The sequence below is a fragment of the Pteropus medius genome, unplaced genomic scaffold (assembly GCF_902729225.1).
Source record: "Pteropus medius unplaced genomic scaffold, Ma_sr-lr_union100, whole genome shotgun sequence".
NCBI lineage: Eukaryota > Metazoa > Chordata > Mammalia > Chiroptera > Pteropodidae > Pteropus > Pteropus medius.
In genome coordinates this window covers 4,294,169-4,321,192 of record NW_024344371.1, presented here as the reverse complement: position 1 = coordinate 4,321,192, position 27,024 = coordinate 4,294,169, and the positions used below count along the sequence as shown (strand labels likewise).

General features: G+C 29.8%; 1 protein-coding gene across 4 annotated transcripts in view; it reads left to right on the top strand.

Moving 5' to 3' along the window:
• Positions 1–27,024, top strand: part of NOVA1 (NOVA alternative splicing regulator 1) — a 132,958-nt gene that overhangs the window by 101,560 nt on the left and 4,374 nt on the right. For all 4 annotated transcript variants that reach the window (XM_039870441.1, XM_039870442.1, XM_039870444.1 and 1 more), the window contains one exon: positions 9,560–9,631. In XM_039870441.1, coding sequence (XP_039726375.1) covers positions 9,560–9,631 — 72 coding nt within the window. The remainder of the gene's footprint in view (positions 1–9,559; positions 9,632–27,024) is intronic.

The window sequence follows — 27,024 nt, the reverse complement described above, 5'->3', positions numbered from 1 at the left end:
TTTATTGATTGATTGACTTACTCATTGATTAGTATTAACACTGAGGAGCCATTATGTGACTCATTTCTTTTGTGATTGACTTTTAGAAAATTTAGACACAAATTTGATAATTTATAGGAATTCGATATAATTAAAATTATATCACTTTTTAAATAAAGTATAAAAATTGAAATGAGACTATATCCTCAAAATTTCAAATACCATATTTTTAGTATTTAGTCTTCAGTATAGTTATTATACACAAAAACTCCTGTTTTGTTAATTGTCATGTTCAACATTGTTTATCAACAAATATGTATAAGTATACTTTTGTACCTAGCAAACAGTTCGTTGTTACAAATCAGCTATTATGTTCTGTATAAGTTGTGTAGTATATGTGTGTGTGTGTGTGTGTGTGTGTGTGTGTGTGTGTCATAAAGGGCCAATGTTCATTTTTAATGTGTGGGATTTTCTGTAACAAAAATTTTACTTGATAAATGACAGTGTGAATTTTTACGAGTGAATATGGTTGACATGATGTAGGAGAAAAATGACATTTTTTCAATATTAAATAAGGTAGATTCTTCCCATAAACTCTTTTAAATTCTCAAATTTATTTGCTAATTTATGTTTATAATTATTGTTTCTGCATTCGCCCTTTTATATTAACTACTTAATTGGTGATCATATTATTAATAGATTATGCCTTCAAAAGAAATGTATTATTCTTCATTAATTCACAGAATATTTAATTTATAGAATACTTATGTTCACTATAATAAATTTGAAATGTAGCTTATAATTTATTAATTTCATGTTTCTGATTTGAAAAATATTTTATACTAAACAATGTTATGAATCTATTATAATTTTACTGATATATAGAAAAACATAAGGCTGGCTAATCAAATACAAATGTAGAAATTACTAATTAGGCAACATATTTTCAAACTATAGGCTAATATTCAATTTCTGTTAATTCTCTTTAAAAAAGTCCTTTCATGTTTAAATTATGACAAAGTAGCTATTATTCCATATAAAATCATTCATTTTATACTCTTTGTCAGTGTCAATATGGTTCAGTTTATATGCCCTTTACTATTTTTAAGAAAGTAGCTTTTATTTTATACATGGCAGATTGTAAATATTTTAAAGCTCCAAACACCAGTATATTCTTTTATTCTTCACAGACATATATAGTTTGAAATGTGCTAGGTGAATACAAAAAAATATTCCTGAAACTGATGCTTTGGAAGTGATTCTATAACTCCAGATTCTAAAGACCTCAGGGCTAAAATTACCTGAGGCTAAGGATTTACAGAATTAGCACTTAAGTGTAGGGATCTATTGACTTTCTGCCTTAATCCAACCTATTCTTCCTTTTCTTTTGTAATTTCTGTGAGAAAATTCAAACATTTATGAATGGGATGAACATCTTGATTTTTTGAAAAGTAAACATACAATGTATTTTGAATAGTATATCACTAGCAATATATTCAGGACAATGACATGAATGAATTTTTATTATTTTTATAATAATAAATAGCTAGTACCATCAAATAATGGTCCCTGAATCATCGTTAAAATTCCAGTTTTCTCTAAGGCAATATGAGTTTTATAAGCTACTACATCTCCAGTGCCAGTATAGATTTATGAAAATATTTAAATTTACGAAGAATTTAAAAGTGTTTGGCTTATTTTATTTGCCTTTTTCTTATTTAAATTCAAGATAAGTGTTAAAAAATAGTGATTGTTTTACTTTTGTTTATTTGCATTAATGTGAGCTTTATAGATATTTATGGAATTAAAATTATTGTTGATTTTTAATATTTAATTAATAATGTATGTGAACTAGAGTATCATTTTAAAAGATTTATCAAAAAAGTACCATAAATATAGTAGGGCAATATATTTAACACTTAAATATTTTCTTCATAAATGTAAAATTTAAAAATTTACTTAAAAATCTAGAAGAGAGATCATTTTTCTAAAATTTTATAGATCAACAGTTTTTTATGCTCTAAGTTTAAAATTCTCTTAACATTCTAGGTATCCTGTTTTACCAATTTAAGACTTTTGTTGGACCACTCTCTAAATAATAATTCTTGTGTATAAATTTAAATAACCATGATTTTATATCTGAAGAAATTGTGCTGGTTATCCTGTGTAAAATAATGTCTAAAATAAATCATTTCTGCTAGAATAGATAAAAACATATTTCATATGATATTTATATGTCTTTGATTTTAATACATAGAATCATAATATTGCCTTTAGAATGATAGTTTTTTCCTTAACTAAAGATATAATATTTGCATTTACTTTGGGCTTCAGTCCTGAAGTTAATTTTTTAAAAATAATTTCTTTAAAACATTTTTAAGAATTTTCTTCTATTTAAGATTATGCAAAGAATAAAATTAGAGTTTTAAAAAATACTGGAACTAGAAAATGTAACATTTGCATAGAACTGAATTCATGTTGAATATGAAATAGATTCTTAATGTTTATTACATGTTTATTTTTATGATTGATAATTTTAAGCTTTTGCTTGCAAATATATATAATTTATAACATGTAATTTAGACTTAAAACAATAAGTCACAGTTCTAAACAAATAAAAAACTTGCTTTAAAAGTTATCATTTTGCACCATTGATTATGGGCTTTTAATAAAATACTATATTCTGAATTATGCACTCTAGATACATTTAGTTAGTAGTCAAATAAAATGCATGAACCACCATATTCTGCCCAAATAAAACTTACCTTTACTGGCTAAATCAGTTGTCAAGAATAGTTTCTTAGGAAAGTAGTACATACTGGTCTTGTAAATCTTTCACATAGTAAAACGATGAAATTTAGCATGACATCCAACTTCAGATATTAACTGTTGTGAAATATTCAATTCTTAATTCCCAAATATGTTTTTTTCTTTTTAATTTAAATCAAATGTTTATTTGCTGGTACAGAGAGACACTAATATTTTATATATTCAAAATGACAATAATATTTGTTGAATATCATCAAAATATTATAGTTTCTGTTCTATAATCTTAACATCAGGGGACTATCATGAGGAGCACAATACCATTGTGCTTACTTTACAAGACAGTATGCTGAGAAACAGATATGCAACAAGAGCCAATAAACCAAAATTAAACATATTAATTTCAACATGGAACATACTGTTCTTATTTTTAGGACACACAAAACATAGACATTCAACGATCTTCAAATAATTTAGACCTTGTGTGCCTAGAAGCTCTGAACTCATTCCTGGAGCATTTCTTAGCCCAGATATTTTGGTAGATATTTTTTCATTTCTACCTTTTTATGTTTTGAGCTTTATACTTCCTCCTCACCCCCACATCCACAGGATTATTGTAACTTTTCCTCGTATTGTTAAATCCCTTGAATCTCCAAGTGTGGTAGTTTATACATAATGAGCCAATATGATGAACCCCCAAACATAGTAGAAACCACAAACCAGTAATATAGTTAGCATTTGTTAACTTCCTTTGTCTATTACAGATTTTCAGCAACTTCTTTCCTTTTTGGCTCAAGTGTGTTTTTAAGAAAACTACATTAAGAAATAGTTATAGACACATAAAGAATTCTCTTATATTTAAGAAAACAAATTACGATGTCAAAAGTTTCGTTTCGCCCAAAGAATTTTACTTTCGTCATGAAATATTCGCAAAATAGTACATAATTTGTTCATTATTCAGTCATTCAATCATGAATTTATTAAATGCCTTCTTAGTGAATTGCAAAATATATTAAATTACAGCCCTTGTTCTCTACAACTAGTTTGTGAGAGATCATAAATGCTTAATTTATAAAACTGTATTTGTATATAGACCAAAACTACAATATAAACGTACTACAAAAGTTCAGAGGAGTGTGAAAGAAGTGCAGGCTATTGACATCTGAACCTAGAAGATTGTATAGGAATTGTCTGTTTAGAGGAGAAGAAAGATAAAAGCTTATTTTAGACACATGAAACCATGTGGATTTAAAGAAAAAAATACCATAATTGTTGAATAGTAAAGAGACAATCTTAATAGAAGTGGAACATTTGTGTTAGAGTTGAGCAGAAATAATGTTCGATAGGGATAGCTGCCTGAAAGACGTTCTATAAACTATAGATTCTTCTTAATATTTCTCCAAAGAGCCCTTTTAATTTCTCTGGAAGGTTATGAAAAAAAGGAGGTGCCTTTGCATTTTGTTCTCTTCTGTGCTGAAAATTCAGGTAGAATCTTAGGGTGCTTGTGGATATAGCTGTTGGTAGGAGAAAACAAGAACTATGACAATTAGCTGACTGTTCTGCTATACAGATCTTTAGATTTGAAGGTTTGGAAGATAATATTTCTAAACCTTTTTTTATGTAACAGAAATCCAGGGGATGTTAATCTTTGTCAGGCAAAAAAAAAAAAAAAGAAGAAGTTTTGTGGTTAAGAATGAGAATCAGCAATAATGGTAATAGAAATCCAATAGATTTCTCTCTTGGGGAACTTTTCAAAGTCTTGAATAAGATTCTCTAAGAAGAGAACTTCAGTTAAAATAGAATGTCTATCAGAGTGAAGCTAGGAGACTAGGCAAAAAAATGAAAGAAAGACTAGGCAATATTTTAAGAACAAGATGATAACATTTAATTTCTTTTTTGGTGGTGAAAGTTGAGACAAATGCATGAAGTTGAAAGATATTTCAAAGTAAACTTTGTAAGCCTTTGAGACTGATTTGTTCTAGTTCTAAAAGGGTGAAGAAAGAATAAAAAATGACTATATATGGTTTTGAGCCTAGCATAATGGCGAAGCTTGAAAGCAAACAAGTGAATTTTAGTCAGACACCTGTTTGTTTGTTTCAGGAAAGTTGAATTGTAAATAGTATGTTTTTTTTTCTTTGATAGAAACATAAGTGAGACTCTAAAACTGAAAATATAGATACTTGATTGCAATAGAGGAGATAATTTTACTTGCACCTTCATCGTAGGAGAGAATAAAAAGCAAAGAAATGAACTAAAGAAATAGTTTTCAGAAAAATTAAAGTGCATAGGATCTGGAACAAGACTGCCAAGGTTCAAATCCTGGCTCTTTAATTTACCAGCTGTGTACCTTTGAGCAAGTTGTTTTGTTTCTCTGTACCTCCACTTCTTTACCTATAATATGGGGATAGTATTATTTATCTATTTCATACAGATATTTTGAGTATTAACTGAGTAGAACTATACCTGGTTCCTAGTAAGTATGCTTTATAAATCATAAAGATGAAAGGGAAATCAGTAATCTTTCCTGTGAGAAAAAATAAGGAAAGTATGAGGAAAGATGTTAAAAAGAATCAAATACCCAAAGAAAAGTACAAAAGTAAAAAGTAACTATTTTTTTAAATAGGAATAATTGGTGATTTTAAAAGTTAGTTTGAATTACATGGTGAGAGCAAAGTGATTGTTTCCTAATATTATTTCCTAAAGGTAAAGAGGCTGTTTAGGTAAAAAGAAAAAAAATTGTGAAGTGTGGAAAACTGCTGATTTGATATTTTGGATATACAAAGGAGAAAAATATAAGTTAGATCAGAGAAGCTCACACAACCTTTGCTACTCAAGAGGGAATGGCTTATGTTAAAGAATAAAAAGGAATTGAAAGGGCATAGAAATTAAGGATGAGGTTACTGAAGGAACAAGGTGACTCAGGAAAGGTGAAAAGATACAATTTAAAGTGTTAAGATCCTGGAGTATGAAGAGGAGGAGGTCCGAGTACGAAATCACAATTTTGTCGACAATGAAAAGAATGGGAAGATGGGGGGCAAAGAGTGGCTTGAAAAAGTTGAGATGAGGTCAGTTGTGGTATCTGAGGAAGCTCATTCTGGGAAGTCATGATTTCTTTCAAGTGATAAAGAATATCAATTGAAAGTAAGATAAGATACATGGGATTGAATTGTTGAAGAGAAGGGTAAAATGTAGAATAGCAGTTATTAGAAAATAAGCTATAAAATAAGAATAAATTATGAAAGACCTGTTGAAATTGGACAACACATGTTTTTATTAGGGCCGAGAGGTTCCAGGTAGTTCAGAAATTATAGGAAGGGGTGGATACTAGTCAGGATGAAAAACCAAAGATGAAAATTACATATCTAAATATTTTATTCATTATTTTTTATAGAGCAGTATACAGATGTATTTAATAGAACTCAACACAGAAGTTTAGGAAGATGACTGCTTAAGTAGAATTACTCAGTTAGCTATGATAGAGTCCAAATTACAGTTGAGATTTGTTGTTCATTGCTGCTCTCACTATACCTATAAGTATCAGAGGTTCTGACAGTCTGTTACCATAGATTTGCTTAAAGGTAAGCCATATTTATTATAGAGATTATTTATAGCAATATTTTCATCCAGCACACTGTAGCTTGTTAACAAGAATGCATCTTAAAATTTGTATTTACTTTTTAATTCTTATTCCTAAAAGCCTAGTTACATCTACCTTTTAACTAAATACCTATTGTTAACTCTTAAATTTTTAAAAACTATATTTCAAAGAATCTACTGTTTTAAAATTTAAAACACTTCAAATTTCTCTGCAATAAGAAATTTAGCCTTCAAGGTTAAAGTAGAATCCTTAAGCAGTCATTCAGTTCATGTAAATAAAAATATTATTTTCCATGTGAATGGTAAAATTGTGCTTTAAAAATGCACACTTCATGCTAAATGTTTAAAAAAATTAAAGGAGTGTGTCTTTTTAAATATTATTTATAACTAATATTTTAATATTGTTGCTACATGGAGATTTAGTTACATCTTCATGATGTAAATCAGAAATTTTACTAAATGAATAATTTTTAATTCGAAACCACTAAACTGAAGTCTGTATAGTAAATAGGAGTAAACATTTTGTTTATAAAATATGAGGGAAACAAACATTGTACATTTAAATATTTCTTATGGATTTTTCTGTTCTACTTATCTGTGTGGAACAGATAAGAATATCTATCAAAGCTGTTTTGTTAATTAATAGAGCCTTTTAAGGTAAAGACATTACTTTAGTATATTTATATTTATCTGTGTATTAGAACAGTTTTTGCAACTAGTATTTTAAAAATTAACTGAAATATAAGCTTTCTGGAATCTCTTTAAGTTAATTTGTAGAGGGAGGAGACTTTTGACTTTAAAAGTATCTATATGCAAATAGCTGGAAAACTCATCACATCTTTATTTCATTACATATCCATTATTTTAGGAATTTAAACCAAGAAAATATGTTTAGAAACAATTTACTGTAATGTTTTGACAATCTTATTCCTTGAAGCCCAAACTTATATGATTTTCACCTGTTCGTTTAAAATATTAAACTCTAATTTCTTATGATGTTTAATCACCAAATCTTGAATGAGTTTAAATATATTAACAGTGTCTCAGAAGTTTAAAATTGTTGTTTTTATTTCTGTGGGAAAGAAACAGCATTTGAATTACTAAGGGCAGTGTTGATGAATATGAGTTATGCCAATTATTAATAATACATACCCAATATTTCATATATATGCCAAGCAAAAAGAAAGGTATCGAATAAATTAATAGAAGATAATATTGTTCTGAGTTACTACAAATTCTCAGCCACTTGATATTACTACTTTTTCCACAGTTAGTTCTTTGTAATATTTTAAGACTTTGTTGAGAATTCAAATCCAGGGCAAGTGGATGTCATAATAAGCCTGTGGTACTTCAGGTTGATTTTACCTTGATGGAAATTGATGGAAATAGAAGAGCCCAGTACACATACCTTGTGCTTCTGTAGGTTAATGAACTTGGATTCTAACCTATATTGAGAGAAATAAGTAATAGATCTATTTTGCATATATTTAGTCAGCAACCTCATTATTAGTAAGATTAGTACAGAGTAGATTTTTAAATATATGCTAACTACTCACAGGAATTCTCTGCAATAACAATTGTAACCAGAGATGGGAAAATGAAACCTTTACTGTTCAATTTATAGTGCATATAGTAACATGAAGTCAACAGTATATGTTCGGCATAGTATTGCAAGGAAAAGAAAATATTAGGGCAATTTTTAATGACTGAAAATTAGTCTCTTTTGAGAAATGATAGGAGTTTATTACAAACAACAAAAACAAAGTATTTGAGGTTTTTGTGGTTTTACTTCTGAATGTAGCTCCCTTCCCTCTTTTAAACATGATTTAACTAAAATCTTGATATGCTTCAGCACTAAGTCTAGTTTTCCTCAAAGTAGCTTAGGTTTTTCCTTGAGACGTGGACTGTTTACAACATGATCTGATGTTAGAACCAACCTGACTTCATTATTGGAGAACAGGGAGTTAAGCAGGAGTTTGTGAATTTATCCTCTCCTTCATTCCTAATTGTTTTTTCCACCCAGATGAGAACTTTTGAATCTTAAATGCACAAATATGACTACATTAAGTAATTTCACCTGCTTTTCCTAATGCTGCTAAACCTTTAAAGTTATGCTTTTGCTCATATCTGAGTAATTTTGATGGATATATAGTAATATAACTTCATACTGAGTTGTGTCTATACTATAAAACTACCCTATTTCATCTAGTAAGAAATATTATCTATTCAGGGTACTACTTAAGCAATGCTATTTGCTGAGGGAGAATATACTTTTTTAAAAGAAAAATTTTTTTTTAACATTTTACACTTTAAGGTTATCCTTTTAGACATGAGAAGCTTTTAAAATATTTTAATGAAGTAGTCAACAAGTATATTATGCTCTCATAAAACATTTTATATGTAATGTATATGAGTGTTTAGAAGGGAAGCGAGCAATTAATAAGATTCCTAATACTTTTGTGCTTATTTTTAACACAGGCTGATGATGCTGCAATATATTATTCCCTTCATCTATATTAAATTTTAGTATTTAGCATAAATGATAGAAGTATTATGGCAATTTGTTAAAATGTTATTAGTTACTTGTTTATTAATATGAAGTTAATGTTTACATTTTCAGACGGGCTCTAAATTTATTAAAAATTAATATTTTAGAAGAGAATGTGATATTAAGAACTCAGAACTGCAAATTTAATTGCTTTTAAATGTGGATCCCTAAATTCATGTGGAATCAACTTGTTGGTGATGTTCAACATATTAAGTAGGTGGATACTTTTATGCCAAAGTAAACTTCATTTCACCACTTCTTCCAATCCCCGACTGTATTCATTGATAGGAAAATGACTCTTTAAGTTTTATTCATTGAATTTCTTGAATTTTTGTTTGACATCTCTTTTCACCCAAGAAAACAGAGGGAAAGAAAAGAGACTACTATTCATGAATATGGTCAGGATACCTTTAATACTCATGTGAATTTTTATCAGTCACCATCATGATTTCAAGTCATGAATTTATTTTTACATGCTTATGCATGCATATTTACATGCATTAGTTATTTAATTGATCTTAAATTCCATTAAATTTGAATGAATAGGAGAAAAAATTGTTCATAGGATTTTGTTCTCGTTATATTACATTTTATTTTATTTTGTTTTATTTAAATAATCAGTTTAAGGCTTATAAAGGTTGATTTGCTCCTGAACTGCTTTGTTCCCAGACATTGCCATCTTCCCCAACTACCACCAAGTCCTCTCCATCTGATCCCATGACCACCTCCAGAGCTAATCAGGTACAGTATCATCCTGTCATCTACACCATACTTTTCACGGGTGATTGCCTGCACACTGGAAAAAAGATAATGGTGGGTTAAGGATGTATTCGTTCATTCACATATGTACACCATGATCAGATTCCAGATAACCTGAGAAAGAAATATCAATTATTTCTGAAAATTTATATGCCTTTTTAACTTTAGATAACAAAAATATATGTAGATGGCAGACTACTAAAATTTTGGATTTTCCCCTTAAAATAATGATGACTTTATGGAGTTCTGAGGGTTATTTTTGAATTCGTGTTTATAATATCCCTTATTGTTTCTTCCTAGGATTCTTTGCTATATAAGTTCAGAATACATGTAAAAAATAAATGTATAAATGTGACTTATTGAGCAAAGGTATATCTTTAAAAGTGAATGCATTTTCATTTGTTTTTTTTATTTCAGACATTCCTTAATATGTAAACAGTTTTAAACTTTGGATGAAAAGCATTTCTAGAAATCTAAAAGTAACTGAAAATTGGTATTTGTGACAATTTTGATGCTGTTTAACAACTCAGGAAATGGTATTTTCTTAGAATTTAATAGAAACATTTTCTTTGCTGGAATGGCAAACTGCAATTAGAAATAGATCTGATTTGTTTGATTTTATGATTGTTTTGGTACTGAATATTTGTAGGTCATTCTTTAAAAACGTAGTTATTTTTGGCACATTTAAGAAAATCATCTAAAATATTTTATGTAATTCAGAGCCATACTGTACTTTAACTTCACAATTGTTGAAAAAATATATATTTATTAAAATGATTAAACACATTTTCATTTTGCCTGAGTCGAGCTTCATTTAGGTGAGAAATGTTATTTTCATTAATATTTTCACTTTTTTACTAATACTGGCCTTATAGAATTATCTAAATAGTAAATAAAAGCTTATCTTCTAATATATTTTTTATAGAGTTAACTAATAAATTATTAACTTTGAATTATATTTGCTAATATATTAACTGTGGCTTTTGCATATGATCTACCGTAAGGCTATCAGAATTCTATTGCCCATTTATCGATCCTAATACTTTTGCAACCTAGGAAAAGTTAAGATGTTATTCTATAGAATTTGACTTTTATTATATGCTGTAGCATTCCCTTCAGACTTTAAAAATACTTTAAAATGCTCACATTTTAGCCCCAATAAATTGGTTTAAAAATTACACATTTCTAGTGATGAAACTCAGCACTTCTCTTTGAAGGAAATGGTACTATACAAAGGGAGAACCAAACTTGTGTCATTGATGCCTGAAGTTAAAAAGTGTATATACACTTTTACTTTATATACCTTATCTATTATATGAGCTTTAATTATATGATATAGAAAACTAATGGGAAAACAACTGACTTTATGTTTTTGATGTTTCTCTTATTATATTTCATTATTCTTTTTCAAACAAAAACAAGATAAATGAGTACCACTGCAATAAAAAACAAAACTTTTTCTCAACATAAAAAGTAAAAATCCTGGCTCTAGAAAGAAAAAAGAATCTCAATAATTTTGTCTATGAAGTTAGATTTGTATTTTCTTTTATTTATTTTATATGAATGTGAATTTATATAAAATGATTTTTTATAAAGGCTAATTATATGTTGAAGTTTACTAATATATTTCTACCCTCAAGATATGTTACTACATCTACCTCTGCCAAATCTAATACTTTTCTAATTTAAAATAATAAGTCATTTGTGGTTTTATACTCTTTCCACTATACTCAGTTATATTTATTAAATGTATTTTATTTATATTTGGTTGTCTTCTGTTCTTGTACAGATAAGCATAGTATCTTCTGGATAACATGAGGTAAAATATAAAAGAGGAACAAAACAAAATTCTTAAATTCATTGAAAGAATTATAGTCATCATCCATCTTGATGTTATTAGTAATTATTTTATTCCCTAGAGTGTTTCCCAATAGTCTATTCACATAAGATAGATGGTAATTTGGTTCTTCTTGTTCATTCAGACTTTAAGTAACTCACAGTCGTTTCTTGTATATAGTCCTAATTAAATCAACATCACTACTGTATTGACAGATCTATAAGGGTAACCAAGATAGAAAAATGGGTTCTAATATAATAATCTTAAACTCTCCATAATTAAAATAGTCTTTTAAACCTATAAGAAAATAATTTTTATTGCTGTTTAAGTTTGCTTTATTCTTAGTAATTTAGCAAGTATGTCTCCAATTTTATAACTGGAAAAAATGGTACAAAAATTTTTAATTATTATATATGCGTTCTAGTTAATATGATACATTCTGCTGTTAAAAGTATCAACATTTCCTATGCAAATTTTTGTAAACCAATATAAAATACATACAGACAACTATTTTTGTCATTTTCATCAATAATAGCTAAATGAGTTATGACTGAGTTCTAGTTCCAGAATAGTTTGTTTGTATAATGTGATAAAAAGAAATAAGAGACTTAGTGTTCAGAAAACCTAAAAATTAAAAGCACAGAAAATACATCAAAGAGGAAGTTTTATCTGCAGTTTCCACATTTAAAAAATCTTTTCTTTTTTTTTTTTAAATGACTGTATATTTCAGTACATACTGAATTTAACATTCCTACCCTCATGTTTCCATAGTTCAAATTGTTTCCACAGACTGACAGACTGTAACTGCAAGGTTTGTGGCTCTATAATAATTTACGCCCGGAAATTGAAAGGCTATCATAATGAAAGCTAAAACTCAGGACTGGAGCCAAATTGCTTTTGATCACATCCTTGTTCTGCCAGTTACTTGCTGCGTAAATTGGGTCTCAGTTTCCCGTTTTTGAAATTCGGGTAATAGTACCGCATAGGGTTGAAGTAAGAAATAAATTCATTAACTATTAAAACCATACAATTTTTAGAATGTAGTAGTATTCACCATTTTAAGTTAGGTTATATTTATTTTACTTTTTCTGAAATAACTTTCAAATAGTGTAATGAAAAAGAACAACTATCCTTTAAGATGATAAAGGATATAGCGTACAGCATATTAAAACTGAGTTTTATCTTTAAAGAAAAATTCTAAGATAGTAGTATTGCTGCTTTTTCAACTCTAATCAAAGTCTCTGTTCTTTTTAAGATAAATTACACTACAGTTATTTTTTTCTCTAGCAAAAATACCGTTACTTGTTTAATTAATCAAATTGCTCTTATTTCCCTTTGAGAAAAAAAGTAGGGCTAATAGTTTTACAACATGCTTTTTTTTTTTGATTTGCATATTACAAGATGCAAGTTTGACATTTTTTACATATGGTATTTTAAATATGAAGCAAATGTAAAGATATAAGTAGATTATTTAAGCAATATGTTTAAACTTAACAAAACAGAGTCAGAGTCACTTGGTTTAAACAGTTCTAAGTTGTTGATAATAAATGTTTCAGTCACTTCAAGATTCAACAAAATGGTTTTATTAATCAGTTAATGGTGCTAAAAACTAAATTTCAGCCTTATTTTTTTGGTTCCTGGTTTTTGCTCTCTTGGGATTCTCAAATTTCAGGAAAAGATAAAAGGAGTGATTTCAGAAAAATTTGCTTTATTGACATTTATTTATGTAGTGTTAAATTTAAAATTATAAATCAAAATATATAACAAATGAAAAATAGGTAACTATAGCACCTTGGTTAGAGTAATAGAAAAACACAAATAAAACTCCCTTATCTCACTTTAAATTCCACTTTAAATGACCACAAGATCTCAAATGAGCCCTTAACTCTGTTAGACAATATAAGCCTTTTTTACTCTTTTACTCTTTAGCCCTTTTTACTCATTTTTTACTCTTTAGATGACTGTTTCATAAGTTGTCTTTCAAGCTCTGCATTAGTTTTCTGTTGCTATGTATCAGATTACCACAAACTTAGTGGCTTAAACATCATACATTTATTATCTCGAAGTTTCCATGGGTGGGTCAAGAGTCTGGGCATGGCTTAGCTGAGTCTTCTGCTCATGGTTTCACAAGACTGCAATCAGAGCATTGGCTGGGTGCATTCTTATCTAAAGGCTTGACTAGAGACAATCCTCTTTTAAATTTGTCCAGATTAATGACAGCATTCTATTCCTTGCAGCTGTATGTAACAGCCTGTCTTCTTAATGGCTGTAGGCAAGAGGCAGCCCTCAGATTCTAGAGGCTGCCCAAGTTCCCTGCCATATGAACCTTCTCTACAGGCACTTAACAGCATAGCTATTTGCTTTTTGCAAAGCCAGTAGGAGATCTCCTTACTGTGTGTTGCTAGCAAGATGGAGTCTTATATGTTGAACCCAGTCACAGAGGTGACTTATTACCTCCTTTGCCATGCAATATAACTTAATCACAGTAATGACATTCCATTCCTTGCCATATTTTCTTGATTAGAATCAAGTCAGAATTAACACTCAAAAGAAGGGTATCATACAAGGTGTTACACCAAGGGGGCAGAAGTCATGGGGCCATCTAAGACTTGTTCTTACCACAGCTCGCCGTTATCTCTTGCTCCTTCCTCACTCCCAGATTTTGACCTTAATTATTCCTACTTTACTGAGAAAAATGAAGCAATGAAAAAACTAAAAACTTCATAAACTTATATCAACATATGTACTTAATCAGCCAGCATTTATACCCACATATTCTACCTTCTCACCTATTACCATAGATGAACTTTCCCTGCTCTGATCGAAAACTAGTAATTTCAGTTGTACATTAAACCTCATCCTTTTCCTTTTACTCAAAGACATACCTTCAGCAGTTTATTTTCTCTATCCTTTATCTGTCAAGTTTTTTATCTTTATAGGATCATTTCCATCAGCATACATGTTTGTGTTTTTCTCCCGTCTTAAAAGACAAAACAAAAACGTTGAATCTCATTTCCCCCCACTAATTAATGCCTTATTTTTTTACACTCCTTTGTAGCAAAACTCACAAAAGTATTGTCTCTACCCTCTTCCAATTTCTGTCTTCTCATTATTTCTTAAATATACTCATCAGGTTTTTGCCTCCACCATTCCACCAAAACTGTTTTTCCAAGGACATCAATGATGATCACATTGCTTATTACAGTTGTGTATTCTTAATCCACGTGTTACTTTACCTATCAACTGTATTTGTCATAATTTATCACTTCGACTTCCTTGTTGTCCTTTTTAGACTTGGCTTCCAGTATACTACACACTCTTGATACAGGAAAAATCCTGTATCATGCTATGTGCTGCATCTCAGAATCCTTTGCTAGTTCCTCCCCTCATCCCACTTGATGTTGGAGTGCTCCAGGCTTTAATACTTGAGACTTCTGGGTTTATACTTTTCTTTCTCTTCATTGAGCACCTCGGCTTTTATATACTGACATCTGCAAAATTTACATCTCCAGTGAGAGACAGGTTTACTATAAACTAATGGATCTTATGCCTTAGGATTTCTCACCTGCACTGGTTTATTACAAGGCCCTGTGCCTAATTTTATGTTCATAATTTTGAATGTACTTCCCTAAGATGTCCCATAATAGTGTGTAATACTCAGGCCCCACATAACTGAGGTTTACAAGTGGAAGAGGTAATGAATGTGGCCCTTTCCACTTTCATTTAATTTCCTACCACTTCCCTCGTCATTCACTCTGCTGCAGCCAAATTGACCTGTTTGCCTTCCCTTGCAGACATTAGGTATGCTCTTGCCTCAGTATTTTGCTCTTGTTTTTCTCTCAGCATAAAATTCTCTTATTTCAGAGTTCTACTTGGCTAACATCTCCATAGCTTCAAATCTTTGTTCAGAATTTACCTCCTCCATAAGGTTTATTTAGTTGACCATCCTGTTTAATATTGCAACCTGGCCTCCCCTTATCTCAGTACTCGTGAATCCTTTTATTTTGCTACATTTTTTCCATTGCCTCGTAAAATACTATATACTTTGCTTATTATCATATTTATTATGTATTGTCTGTCTCGCTTTCTTAGAAAGGAAGTTGCATGAGAACAGGGATCTTTGTTTTATTTTCTAATGTATCAGAAGCACTAACCTGGAGCATAATAGGTACTCAATAAATATTTGTTGAATGACTAATATTATTGGAAGAATAGACTTACAGTCTATATGCTTAAAACTCATATTTTTATTTTTGAAAACCCTTTCAAATGAAATTTTGCACGAAAGTTCTCTAAAAATGTAAACCAACTGGAAAAAGAATAATTTTGATTGAATCAATAGGTTATGTTACTGAGACATGGCCTTCTTTGTTATACTTCTGTTTTACTTCTTGTAGTACTCATAGTACAGTTTTAAGACCAGTTAGGCTCTTGTCTCAAGTATCATCGTAATTATCCAACAGAATATTGAAATTAATTTTCATTTTCTTCAGTGTATGTGTGTGAGGTGTGTGTGTGTGTGTGTGTGTGTGTGTGTGCGTGTGTATGTGTAATGTCAGGATAGTTTCTTTTAGACATGTATTTAAGAAAGTTCTAGAAAAATAGTGAAATTCAAATGCTCTTTTTAAATTAACTGATTGACTTTATTATATGCATTAGATTTTATGTACTTTGCTTACCATTAGGATATACCTTATAAAATTGTTGCTATTTGGGTACAATTTCTTATGGCTAAACTTAGTATACATCATATACATATTAAGATCTCCCAAAATTTCCAAGAATAAAATGAATAAAAAAAACACAGAATCCATATTAAGAGAACTTTTTCATATAAGGACATAAAACATTCCCTTAGTAAATAGATTTAGATCAGCTTCGGAAGGGAAGATGTAATAAAAGTATCAATCCCTTTCAATTAAAATGTAATTTGTTGTATTTTCATTTTCTTTGAAATTTTTTCTGGTTTTCTGCAAGAGGGAAACAAGATGAAGTGATTTAATATTCATACAAAAAAATAAGTGCCTGAGAATTATGATATGATTGATAAAAGGATAATATTTGTGTGGGATAATGTATTTCACTCAGTATTAAAGTTTACTGTAAAGCTATCATAATAAAAGCATATGATAGTAACGGACAGATATAATGGTCACTGAAACGTAATATAGATTTCAGAAGTAAATCCACATTTATATGGGAACTTACTGTATTTTATCATACACTAAAAATGGTAGTATAACTTAGGAATTAAGACAACTGTGATCTCAAGCCATAATTCTGGGCTTTAAATCAAATGTTTGCCACTACTATTTTTCTGATTTGAGGAAACATCCTTAACTTTGCCATGTGTGTTTTCACATTGTAAAATGTGAATAATAACAGCGCTCACTTCATAGAGTTGTCATGTTTCTTAAATGAATAAATACATGAGAAGCATTTAGAACACTGACTAGTACAGAGTAATATTTAAATGTCACTTAAATTCATTTTAGGAAATGATGTTTTATCTAATAAATGGTGCTGGCATACTTCACTGTCCACCTGAAAGAAAATAAATTTATACCTTCACCCTATACAGTATATGAAAATAAATCTCAGTGTATTGAAGGTTAAACCGTATGACTAGCTGATGAGGTTATAATGTGTGAAATCAAGTTGAGGATGACTTACTTAAGGAAGAAGGAAACCCAAAACATAAAGGAATAGGTTAAAATATTTGAGTACATAAATATTTTATTTTTTGATATAGCAGAATACACCATTAATAAGCAGAAGATGACAGTATCATTGGAAAAATTGTTTTAAACAGATATGACAGTGAATTAGTAAATCTACAAAGAACTCGATTGATATGAGAAAAAGGAAAAAATAAGTAAAGATTATATGAATCAACACCATGAGATTATAATTTTTTTAGCAGATAGACAAAATTTTGTGTGTGGGTATAATACACATATTTCACAAATGCAAAAATTTTCATTTTTATTTATTATTTTTTAGGTGAGGCAACCCTTGATTGACCTCACAGATTGCAAAGACCCTGTCAGCTTACAATCCCTTATTTTTTATTTTATTTTTTTTATTTTTTACACCTACTACAGCACCTGGTCTTCCTAGGTGGTCTCCCATCCAAATACTAACCAGGACCAATCCTGCTTAGCTTCTCAGATCAGACAGGATCGGGCTCGTTCACGGTAGCATAGCCGTAGACACAAATGCAAAAATTAATGTGTGTGTGTTTCTAAAGTACTGGCAAAAATATAGGAAATAACCATTCTTATACAATGTTGATGTAAGAAATGCTATAACATAGCTTTTGAGAATCTATCCAGTAAAACTTAATGCACCAACACATAACAATGTAGAGACAAGGATGTATGTTGCAGTGTTATTTAGAGAGGCAAAAGTTGGAAAACAACCTGACCTCTAACAGGAGCATGGCTGAATAAATTATGGTATGCAGAATATTATGCAGTGAAGCTATTAAAAGTAATGAGTTAGAGCCACATAAATTAGCCTAGAATAGTGTTTGCAATATATTAACTTAAGAAAATTAAGTTGCTAACAAATGGCCCTATTTTTAATAGTCAGAAAACATCTTGTGCTCATGTATCATCAGGGTGATGGCAAGGAATATGAACTTCATTAACTTTTTTTAATATATATTTTTTTAATGTTAACTAAGAAACTATAAAACAAGATAGAAAAAATAATGACTTCGGTTGTGCTATATGCCATGTTCTAAGGAATATAAAGTGGGAATGTCTCAAAAGATTGAAAAGATTGGACTGTCTTTGATATTATATATCTGTTTGAGCAGCTTGACTCTCATTTCCTAGTTGTGAGATGCTTTTTTAAGGAGATTCAAAAAGGATCAAAAGAGAGGCTTCAGGCCTAGAAGTAGCACTTATTAATAGACAAAGGAAATGGCAGTTGTTTCATATTTTAAAATTATACCAAATTAAATGGTTGTGTAATATTTGTAATTTTTTTCTACATTTTTCTTAATATATCAATAGTTCTCAGTCCTAGCTTCACATCAGAATTACCTATGGAGATTCTAATTTAATAGGTCTAGGTTGAGACTAGGCATCTATATTAGAGAAATGTTTCCTGAAGCCTTTTAAGATGTGTTGGGAAACAAAGTTTACTTTATGAAAAGTGCACATTAGAAAAGGTTTACTAATTAATACAGTTTAAATCTGTGAAGAGGTATTGTACAAAAGATGATTATCTTTTCAGATACCATTACTAATCTTTTGACTATTATCAAATACAGTTAGAGGTTCCCTAATCTTGGAGATCTCTATGTGCAGATTACATTAGTATTTGTTAAGATTGTTTAGCAATAATCTTGCCAAAAATTGTGGGAAAGTGTTAAATGAGTGCTTCCTAACCATATTCATTCCATTGCAAACGTCTAAGTTTGGTAATGTGCTTTGCTGTGTAGATGGTGTGACCTTCACACCCAGTGACCAGAATCAGAGGATCTCCCTAAGGGCAAGTTAATATTTTCAGGTTAGAATTATAACACAGGTTTTGTGACCTTAAAAGTCCCTTTTAAGGGTATGATTTCATATGAATATATGTTTATGGAAAGCCTGGGACTTTTCAAGTTTCAGTTGAAGAAAGCAGTACACTGCAGGGGAAAGGAGTTTATGAAATAGTCGCTCTGTAATGTTACTTATTTTAAACCCCAAATATGGCTCAGGCATTTGATTAAAATGCATAGAAGGCCATGTCTAGTTTTGGCTGCTAAGTAGACAGATTTGCAATACTCTTTTTTTGTCCTTCTGACCTACCTAGTAGGTAAAGGTGGTTGGTTTGTTTCATCAACGTTCTCCCTTTAATCAATAGCTGTGGTAGTTCTTAGAAAGAGCATAGTCTCAAGACAGAACGTTATACTTAATGCCTGTTTACTCCAGAACACGTACTAGTCGCCTTGCTCTGTGCATGTATACAGTTCAATAGAATTGTTTTTACCTTTCAAATAAAGCCATATGAAATGGAAAGTACCTAAAGTAGGAAAAATTGGGTAGTTATCAAGTTTATTTTCAAAACTTTTATTTGCTTTTAAAAATGCTTAGAAATAGGAATGTCTTTGCATATTTGCTCGGGTAAGATGAGTTGTGCCAGATTAGGGAGTTTGATTCCTGCTCACTATAGAATAAACAATTGTTTCTTGTTGGTTTTTGTAATTTTTTATCTTTGATTCAGGAATATTCCAGGAGATAATAAATTGATCTTTTTCAACTTTTCTTCTGAACCTAATATCTTATAATTCATTTTATTGTTGTTTGATTTAGCTGTTATTTTCCTTCAATTAGATAATACAGTCCTTAAATTACTCTTTAAAAATATTTTTGAAAAAGTAAATGTCCTATTTCATTGACATTTTCATGTAAGCTTCGGGAGAGCGAGAGCTTACCTTTCTTATTTACTTCTCTATTCCCAACATCTGAAGCAGAGCTTAGCACATGGTAGGTACTCAATAAATATTTATGCAGTGAATACCAGAAATGTACTAAATTTATTTTAAATGAATTGTTTATTCTGATTTTGCAGGATTTATTTATTCAGCAGCCTAATTTGGGGATAATTTTTCCATTTCCTTTTGTTATATGGCTTTTAAAACACTAAAATAATTTATATGATAAGAATAAAAAGCTCATTTGAAATCCAATCTCTATTATTCCTTTTATTTCAGTTTCACCTGCGTATAATTTTACACTGTTTAATTTAACCTCTACATATTTTTATATATATATTTAAATTTTGCATTGATATTTTCCACGTTCCATGAATGTTCTAATTTCTATTTGAGAGTTTATAATTTTGTATTTTAATAATTTTATAACATTAGTTTTCATAGAGTGTACAGTGTTCTGTGTATGTAATATTTTCATGCTTAGGATGATTTTCCAGAAGGATTACAAGAAAGAAACTAAGTTAAAGATTATGTTCTTTTTATAACTTAGTGTATACTACAATGCGATTTTCAAAAGGCAGTATATACTGCCACAAATATTCTTTAAAAGAAAGAGATGAATATTCTTTCATCTACATTTGGTTTGCTTTTTTTTAGTGATTAATTTTGCTGCTCTACTTTGAAGATCTTTCATTATTTTAGAAGTTAAACATTTTCTTGTTCTACACAGTACTTTACTGTTCACTATTTAATGAATTGTTTGTTCACTATTATCTTCCTCTAGATTACTTTATCCATTCTTGTGGTTTTAAATACTATCTCTGTGTTAACTCAGATTCTCCTTTTCTTCAAACCCATAATCAATCACTTATTTGACATCTTCACTTGGATGTCTGATAGGCATTTCAAACTTAAAATATCCAAAATAGAATTCTTAATTCCCTCTATCATTATAGTTCATCCCTTTCTCATCATCCACTTCAATGAACACATCTCCTACTTTCATAGCTATTTTTCATTTTTATGTTGAGTTTTCTATCTTTAAAATATTAAATTGAAAACATTAGTTTTCATGTAAAAATCTCAAGTACTTCAAATATAATTTTTCACTAATCAGAGTTAAGGACTCTGAACATGTATCTTATTATATATGCCCTGAAAGAGCTAAGAAGAGAGGGTTTAAAATATAATAATAATAATAATAATAATAATAATAATAATAAAACTTTTTTGATAATTTGATGCACGGATGATGACAAATAGGACTTCTAGAAATTTAACTTGAATTTAGTAAAACCTGATTTATTAAGCATTTAGAAGACAGTACTCAAAATTATTTTCTTTTGTAAATAGTTTATCATTTACAACCCTTATGGTTTCTTCATAATTACTTGACTTATAGTAGTTTTCTTTTTTGATATAATGATGTGTAGCGTGCTTATCATCTCACTATAACAGGAATGATTTGAAGTGGTTTTTTTTTCTTACCTATAAAGAATAGATTTTTCCTATTTTTCTTTTTCCTAATTGAATCCCTCTGGAATGGAATACAGTATATCTTTAAGATATGCAGAAACCATCAAAAGAAAAAAAAACTTTGAATAATGCTTCAAGAGACAAAGTGAAAAAATGTTTTAAGGAACAAAAAAAAAGTTAAACTTTATTTGCCTGTAGAATTTCATGAGGATTATCATTCATTTCCTATCTTCTTTCAGAGACATTAAAAAAAGAGGTATACTGTCTGTCATTCTCTGTCATATTTTGCAACCAGAGGGAAAAATAAGTGTAGCCCTTTTGAAAAAAATATAAAATGAAGTCCAATGTTCACAAAACTTTTAAAGTCAATTATTTTGAGGTAAAGATTCAATTGCTTGATGCAAGACAAGGGATGAGAGATAATTGCACCCGTTATGAGTGTGATAATGATTCTGTAGACACTCATTTTAACCATCTCATTAATTGATTCAGTTCATCACTTCATTGAGTAAACACTAATTTATTTGTATTCTAGACTTTTAAATTAACCTGACCTCATCTTTTATGGCTAAAGAAGCCTAGCTGCAAGTTTAGTGAATAAGAAACTCCAAAATAATGTAGGAAAAATATAATACATCAATGAAAATTAATTTATTGTAATATTGACTATTTAAATTATCATAAATCTGTTATTGACTTCAGTAATTTTATGAGTAAAACATCTCTACATTTATCTTCTTGTATATGTCAGTCTGATTGCAGTGTAATCATTGAATTTTATATTTTAGAAATAGTAAAAGTTTTTTTTGTTTTAAGAACCCAAAATTGTATTTTACACACACACCTGCATGGCCATGATGGAATTTTTCAAACAGTTTATTATTTAGTTATTATACAAATCTACATTTTATTTCTTGGCTTTATTTTTTAAACCATTATCCAATTTATAATTTCAACCAAGTACAGATAGGAAATGCAAAATTAAATAAGATACTAGTATTCAGGAAAATAAAATTTTTAAGAGAGATAAATATCTGTTGCACTCTAATATAAGCCAGCATAGCATAAGTAACATAATAAGAAATGTAGAAAAGTATTCTGACACTTCTGGTTTTAGGATACCAAGTCTGAGTTGACATGCATATTGTACTTGAACTGCTCTTGCAAGACATAAGATTTCAGAAGTCAAAAAAGTATGAATTTTAAGGGGAAGAACAGTGTGGGAATAGAGGTAACATTTCAATCAGTTGGAATAAACAAAGGAAAAATGACTAGTGTAGACTATATTTAGGAACTAGCAGGTAGAGTTTGAATTCAGCTTAGGATACTAGTCCTAGAAGATGAAGCTGAGAAGACAAGTTGAGGACATGATACGGAGTATTTGGAATGTCTACATAAGGAGTCTAGATAATTTCAGTAGGTAATTTAAGGGGGGTGTCACTAAAGGCTGTTGAGTAGAGTTTCTTCATAATGCTAAAATAAAAACTCATCCGCAATCTTATCAAGCTGTCTGATCTTATAGATATGAAACTGAAGGGATTTGATAAAGGTCACACAGCAGAGCCAGGCTACAAGCCCGTATCTCCTAACTGCCAATTCTAGATTCTTGTTATTGTATCACACATTGCTTTAGATAGGATAAAATAGTCGAATTGAGCAAGAAGCATTTCAGGGAGGAAAGAGATGGACCCTGCAAAACAGGATATGGAAATCTAGGGAGCAAGAGAAGGCACAGATAGCTCCCAGGTTTAAAACCTGGTGTTGGCAGTGGGTGGCGGGTAAGGATATATGGGAAAAGACAGCATGGTATTTTATGATAGATACTAGCCATGCTTAAGAAAAATGTACTGCCTTTTACTTATTTATCAAAAGCAAGGAGATTGAATAAACTAATAGAAGAGCTGCTGTTTTATTCTTCCTGGATATATGTATTCATATAACTCTATGTATACTTTTCAGGAAGGCAGTTATGTATATAAAATCTGTAATCAAAACACACATTTTTTTCCAATTTACTTTGGTCAATAGTTAATATAGATCTCTCAAAATGACACAGACATTTCCATTGGATACCACTAAATGGTACCTCAGTAGCCTAAGGTATAATACATTAGGGAAATGAAAGAGATTTCCTCTGTTGGATCATAAAGAGTATATCTTAGTAGAAGATAAATTAAGTAATCCACTTGTGTCTCGTTACCAGAGCTATGGCATCTTTTAGAGCATCAAGATATACAATAAAGTGTCATCATTTCTTTTGAATAGGCAAACAATACATGACATAACAAAAACATAAAAATATTTTTAAAGATACAGTTTGGTCAGTTACGGATTATAGAAATCTATCTCAAAGTGCTTTAAACAGAAAAAGAGAGTTAATATTGATTCTGTACTGGCTTTAGACATGGTTAAATTCAGCTGCCAAAATTCTGTCAGAAAACTCTTTCCGTTTCTGGAGTCTCCTTTTAATCTAGGCTAACGTTATTTTCAGTCACATTCTTTCCCTTTCCATGTGGTGACAAGATAGTCACTTGTATTATCAAGCTTCTGTTCTACTAGATTAGAAACACAAGTTTCTCCATCCTAACAGTTTCACCAGATTTTCAGACTACCTCTTACTGGACCATCCTGTGTTGTGTACTCAATCCCAAAGCGGCAGCTAGCTGAATGAATGAATAAAATAACAGGTACCTACTATTGATAGCAATTGCTTTATAAATGCAAGGCTATATATATATGTAGATTATATTATGGCAGCCCTAATAAAATAGTCCATACTATTAATTCAGATATTGTTTAATTATAGTGGTACTTGTTTTGCATTTATTTTGAGGCATGGCTTTCTGAAATAGTTCAGTAATTTTCCTGCCATGATGATAAAGAATTTGATGCCTACAAACACTCTCTTACCTTGATAAGACCATAATGAGTTGGAATTTTGATTTGGCAAAGGAGTAAATTTGTCTTAATGTTTATTTTTAATCAGAAACATCAATATTAAAACCTACCTATTAGATTTTTTTTTAAATAGTTTTCATAGGATTGCCATAGAAGTTCTCTTTTCATAGTTGCAGATCATCACTACTGAAATGGATTTAAGTTTCATAGGAACTTTCTAGCACAGAGATAACAGAGCAAGCTTGTGGGAATGTCTGATAGTAAAGAATAAGATATCGATAGTACAGAAATGTGAAAGACATTTAGATAAATCTGATCATCATCTCTGAAAGATTCTTACCCCTTCTCCTTCCAGTTAGTCTTTGTGTCTTCTTTGTATCCTTTATATACTTCTGTACCAGCACTTTTAAGACTTTGCTGCACTGATACATTTATACATGTTTTCTACAACTAATCTGGAAGTTCCTTAAAGGCAGGAACAGTGTCATATGTATATCCTTTATCTCAGGCTCCCAACACAGGAGGGTCTGGGCCACTCAGTAAACATTCCAGGAAAGATTGGCTGGATTGTAGCAAATGTAGATTGTAGCTTTGAAGGGAAAACTGATTTGTAACTGTCAAGAACATACCTGATTTAGTTGATACATGTTAAACCAAGTAATTTGTATGCTGTTTAAGACCTAGTTATTTTTTCCTCTCAATTTTTTAGAAATAAGATTACATATATTTGTGTCAGTGTGTTAACAGACTTCACCAATGAAAATGAAGCCATACATATGATTAAAATTTGCTATTTATAATTTCAGTGAGGGATGCACTGTCAACGTGCAGACTTTTCCTTTAGTAAATGCTCGGTTCTCATATCTAAGTAGTAAGTAAATAGGCCATCTTATGTAAGTCTTCACTCTCTTTTTCTCCCTCAACTACCCTCCTTCCCCAGTATTCAATTGTCTGCCATCTCCAAGCTTCCACACTGGTATCTTACTTCATGACTCTGACCTAACACATAAAATGGAAATAGAGCACTACTCTCTCTGAGATATTATGCAAATGGACTGATTTTTCTTTTTGTTTCAACATCTTTTTAGAGAGTCTGTTGCCTTTCTGTCCATATTAGATTACTATGAAGTGCGCAAATAAATATGGATATATTTTTTAATTCTTCAAGGAAGAAAGATAGTGTCAAAAATAAAAATTGGGTGACATATTCCTTGACTAGGCTATTAAATATTTATATTTATTAAATTTAGAATTTAATAACTACATTTATTTATATTTCAATTTAATCTCTGAGATGAGTGATCTTTTGCAGAGTTATTACTATCTAAAGTTAGGAAATGCTACATATTATAATATTAATGTGCAATTATTAACATCTTCTCTTAAATCATAACACACCTTTAGTTATACGTCACCAAATGCCAGCCATACCAACAAAATTTGGGAACTACAGCAGTATTGATAAAACAACAGTCATAACTGACATTATTTCAAATAGTTAAAACTAAAATGCAAGGAATAATACTTACTACATAAAGACATCTTTGATATTAAGATATATGATGTGGTGTAAGTTTTTAATTTGCAAAATATATGAATTTTTTGAAGATGTTTACTTTTATGAAAAGTCCACACCATTTCTGAACTATATATAATTTCAAATTTTTTTAATATTGAAAAGAAGGAAAAATTATTAAAGAGAGAAATTAAAAAGGTAGGTAATGTGCAATTATGTAAGTATTAGGCACAGGTTTGCAAGTTCTTTTGGAAGGATAGAACTAGTCTTAGAGTTCAAAAAAAAGCTGTGGATGCAGTAAATATAGTAAGAGATTAGTGTGCAGTATAGTAGAATTATCTCATATCTCATAAAAGCTTAAAGTGATTTAGAGTGGATGTTATAAATTTATATATTTCATTACTTTTTATTGACAGTCCATAGGATAGTTTTCATAATTAACCGTTTATGCGCTATTCTTCTAGGTTGTAATCGCAAAGGCATTTATTGAGCAAAGCAATGATATTAGAATTTAAAATAATTTAAGAGCAGCTCTTTTGAAACTCTTGGTTGATTAATATATTTTTCTTCCTAAAAATCATTTTAAAATACTATAGTTTTCCAGTAGATAAATGTTTTCAATGATATTGTATTGCAAAATTGTTCTGATTTTAAAAAAGAAATATTTATAAAATACAATCATTTAACATTCAGATATTTAAATTCTTAAAAGTAAATTTTCTCAATATTTCATGTGTACAGGATAAAACGAAGATATTCAAATTAATCTTTATAGTTGGTGTAAGATGTAATCATGGTTTAACTTTCTAATTATAACACTTTAATATACTTAAGCATTTCAGACAAATAATTTTCTACAAAATGTCTGTGAACAAAGTTAACACATTAAAAATGTATTTCTCAGTCTACTTGGAGCTGAATGGATTTAATCAGTGAGAATATGAGGGATTAATATGACATTCCTAAGAAATATTTCTAGAAGATTAAGATTTATTTCAAGAAAATGAAATGATTATATAGACAAATCAGACTGAAACAAAATTCTACCACGACTATAAATTATATGTGTAAAGAAAAGTGCATATGTATGTGTGTGTGCACATGTGCATAATACACGTAAATATATTTATGAGTTTACCCAGTCTAGAATTTGAATTTATACTTTCACCATTTGCTGCTTTTAAGAGCATTTTGCCAAAAATGCATGGCTCTATTTT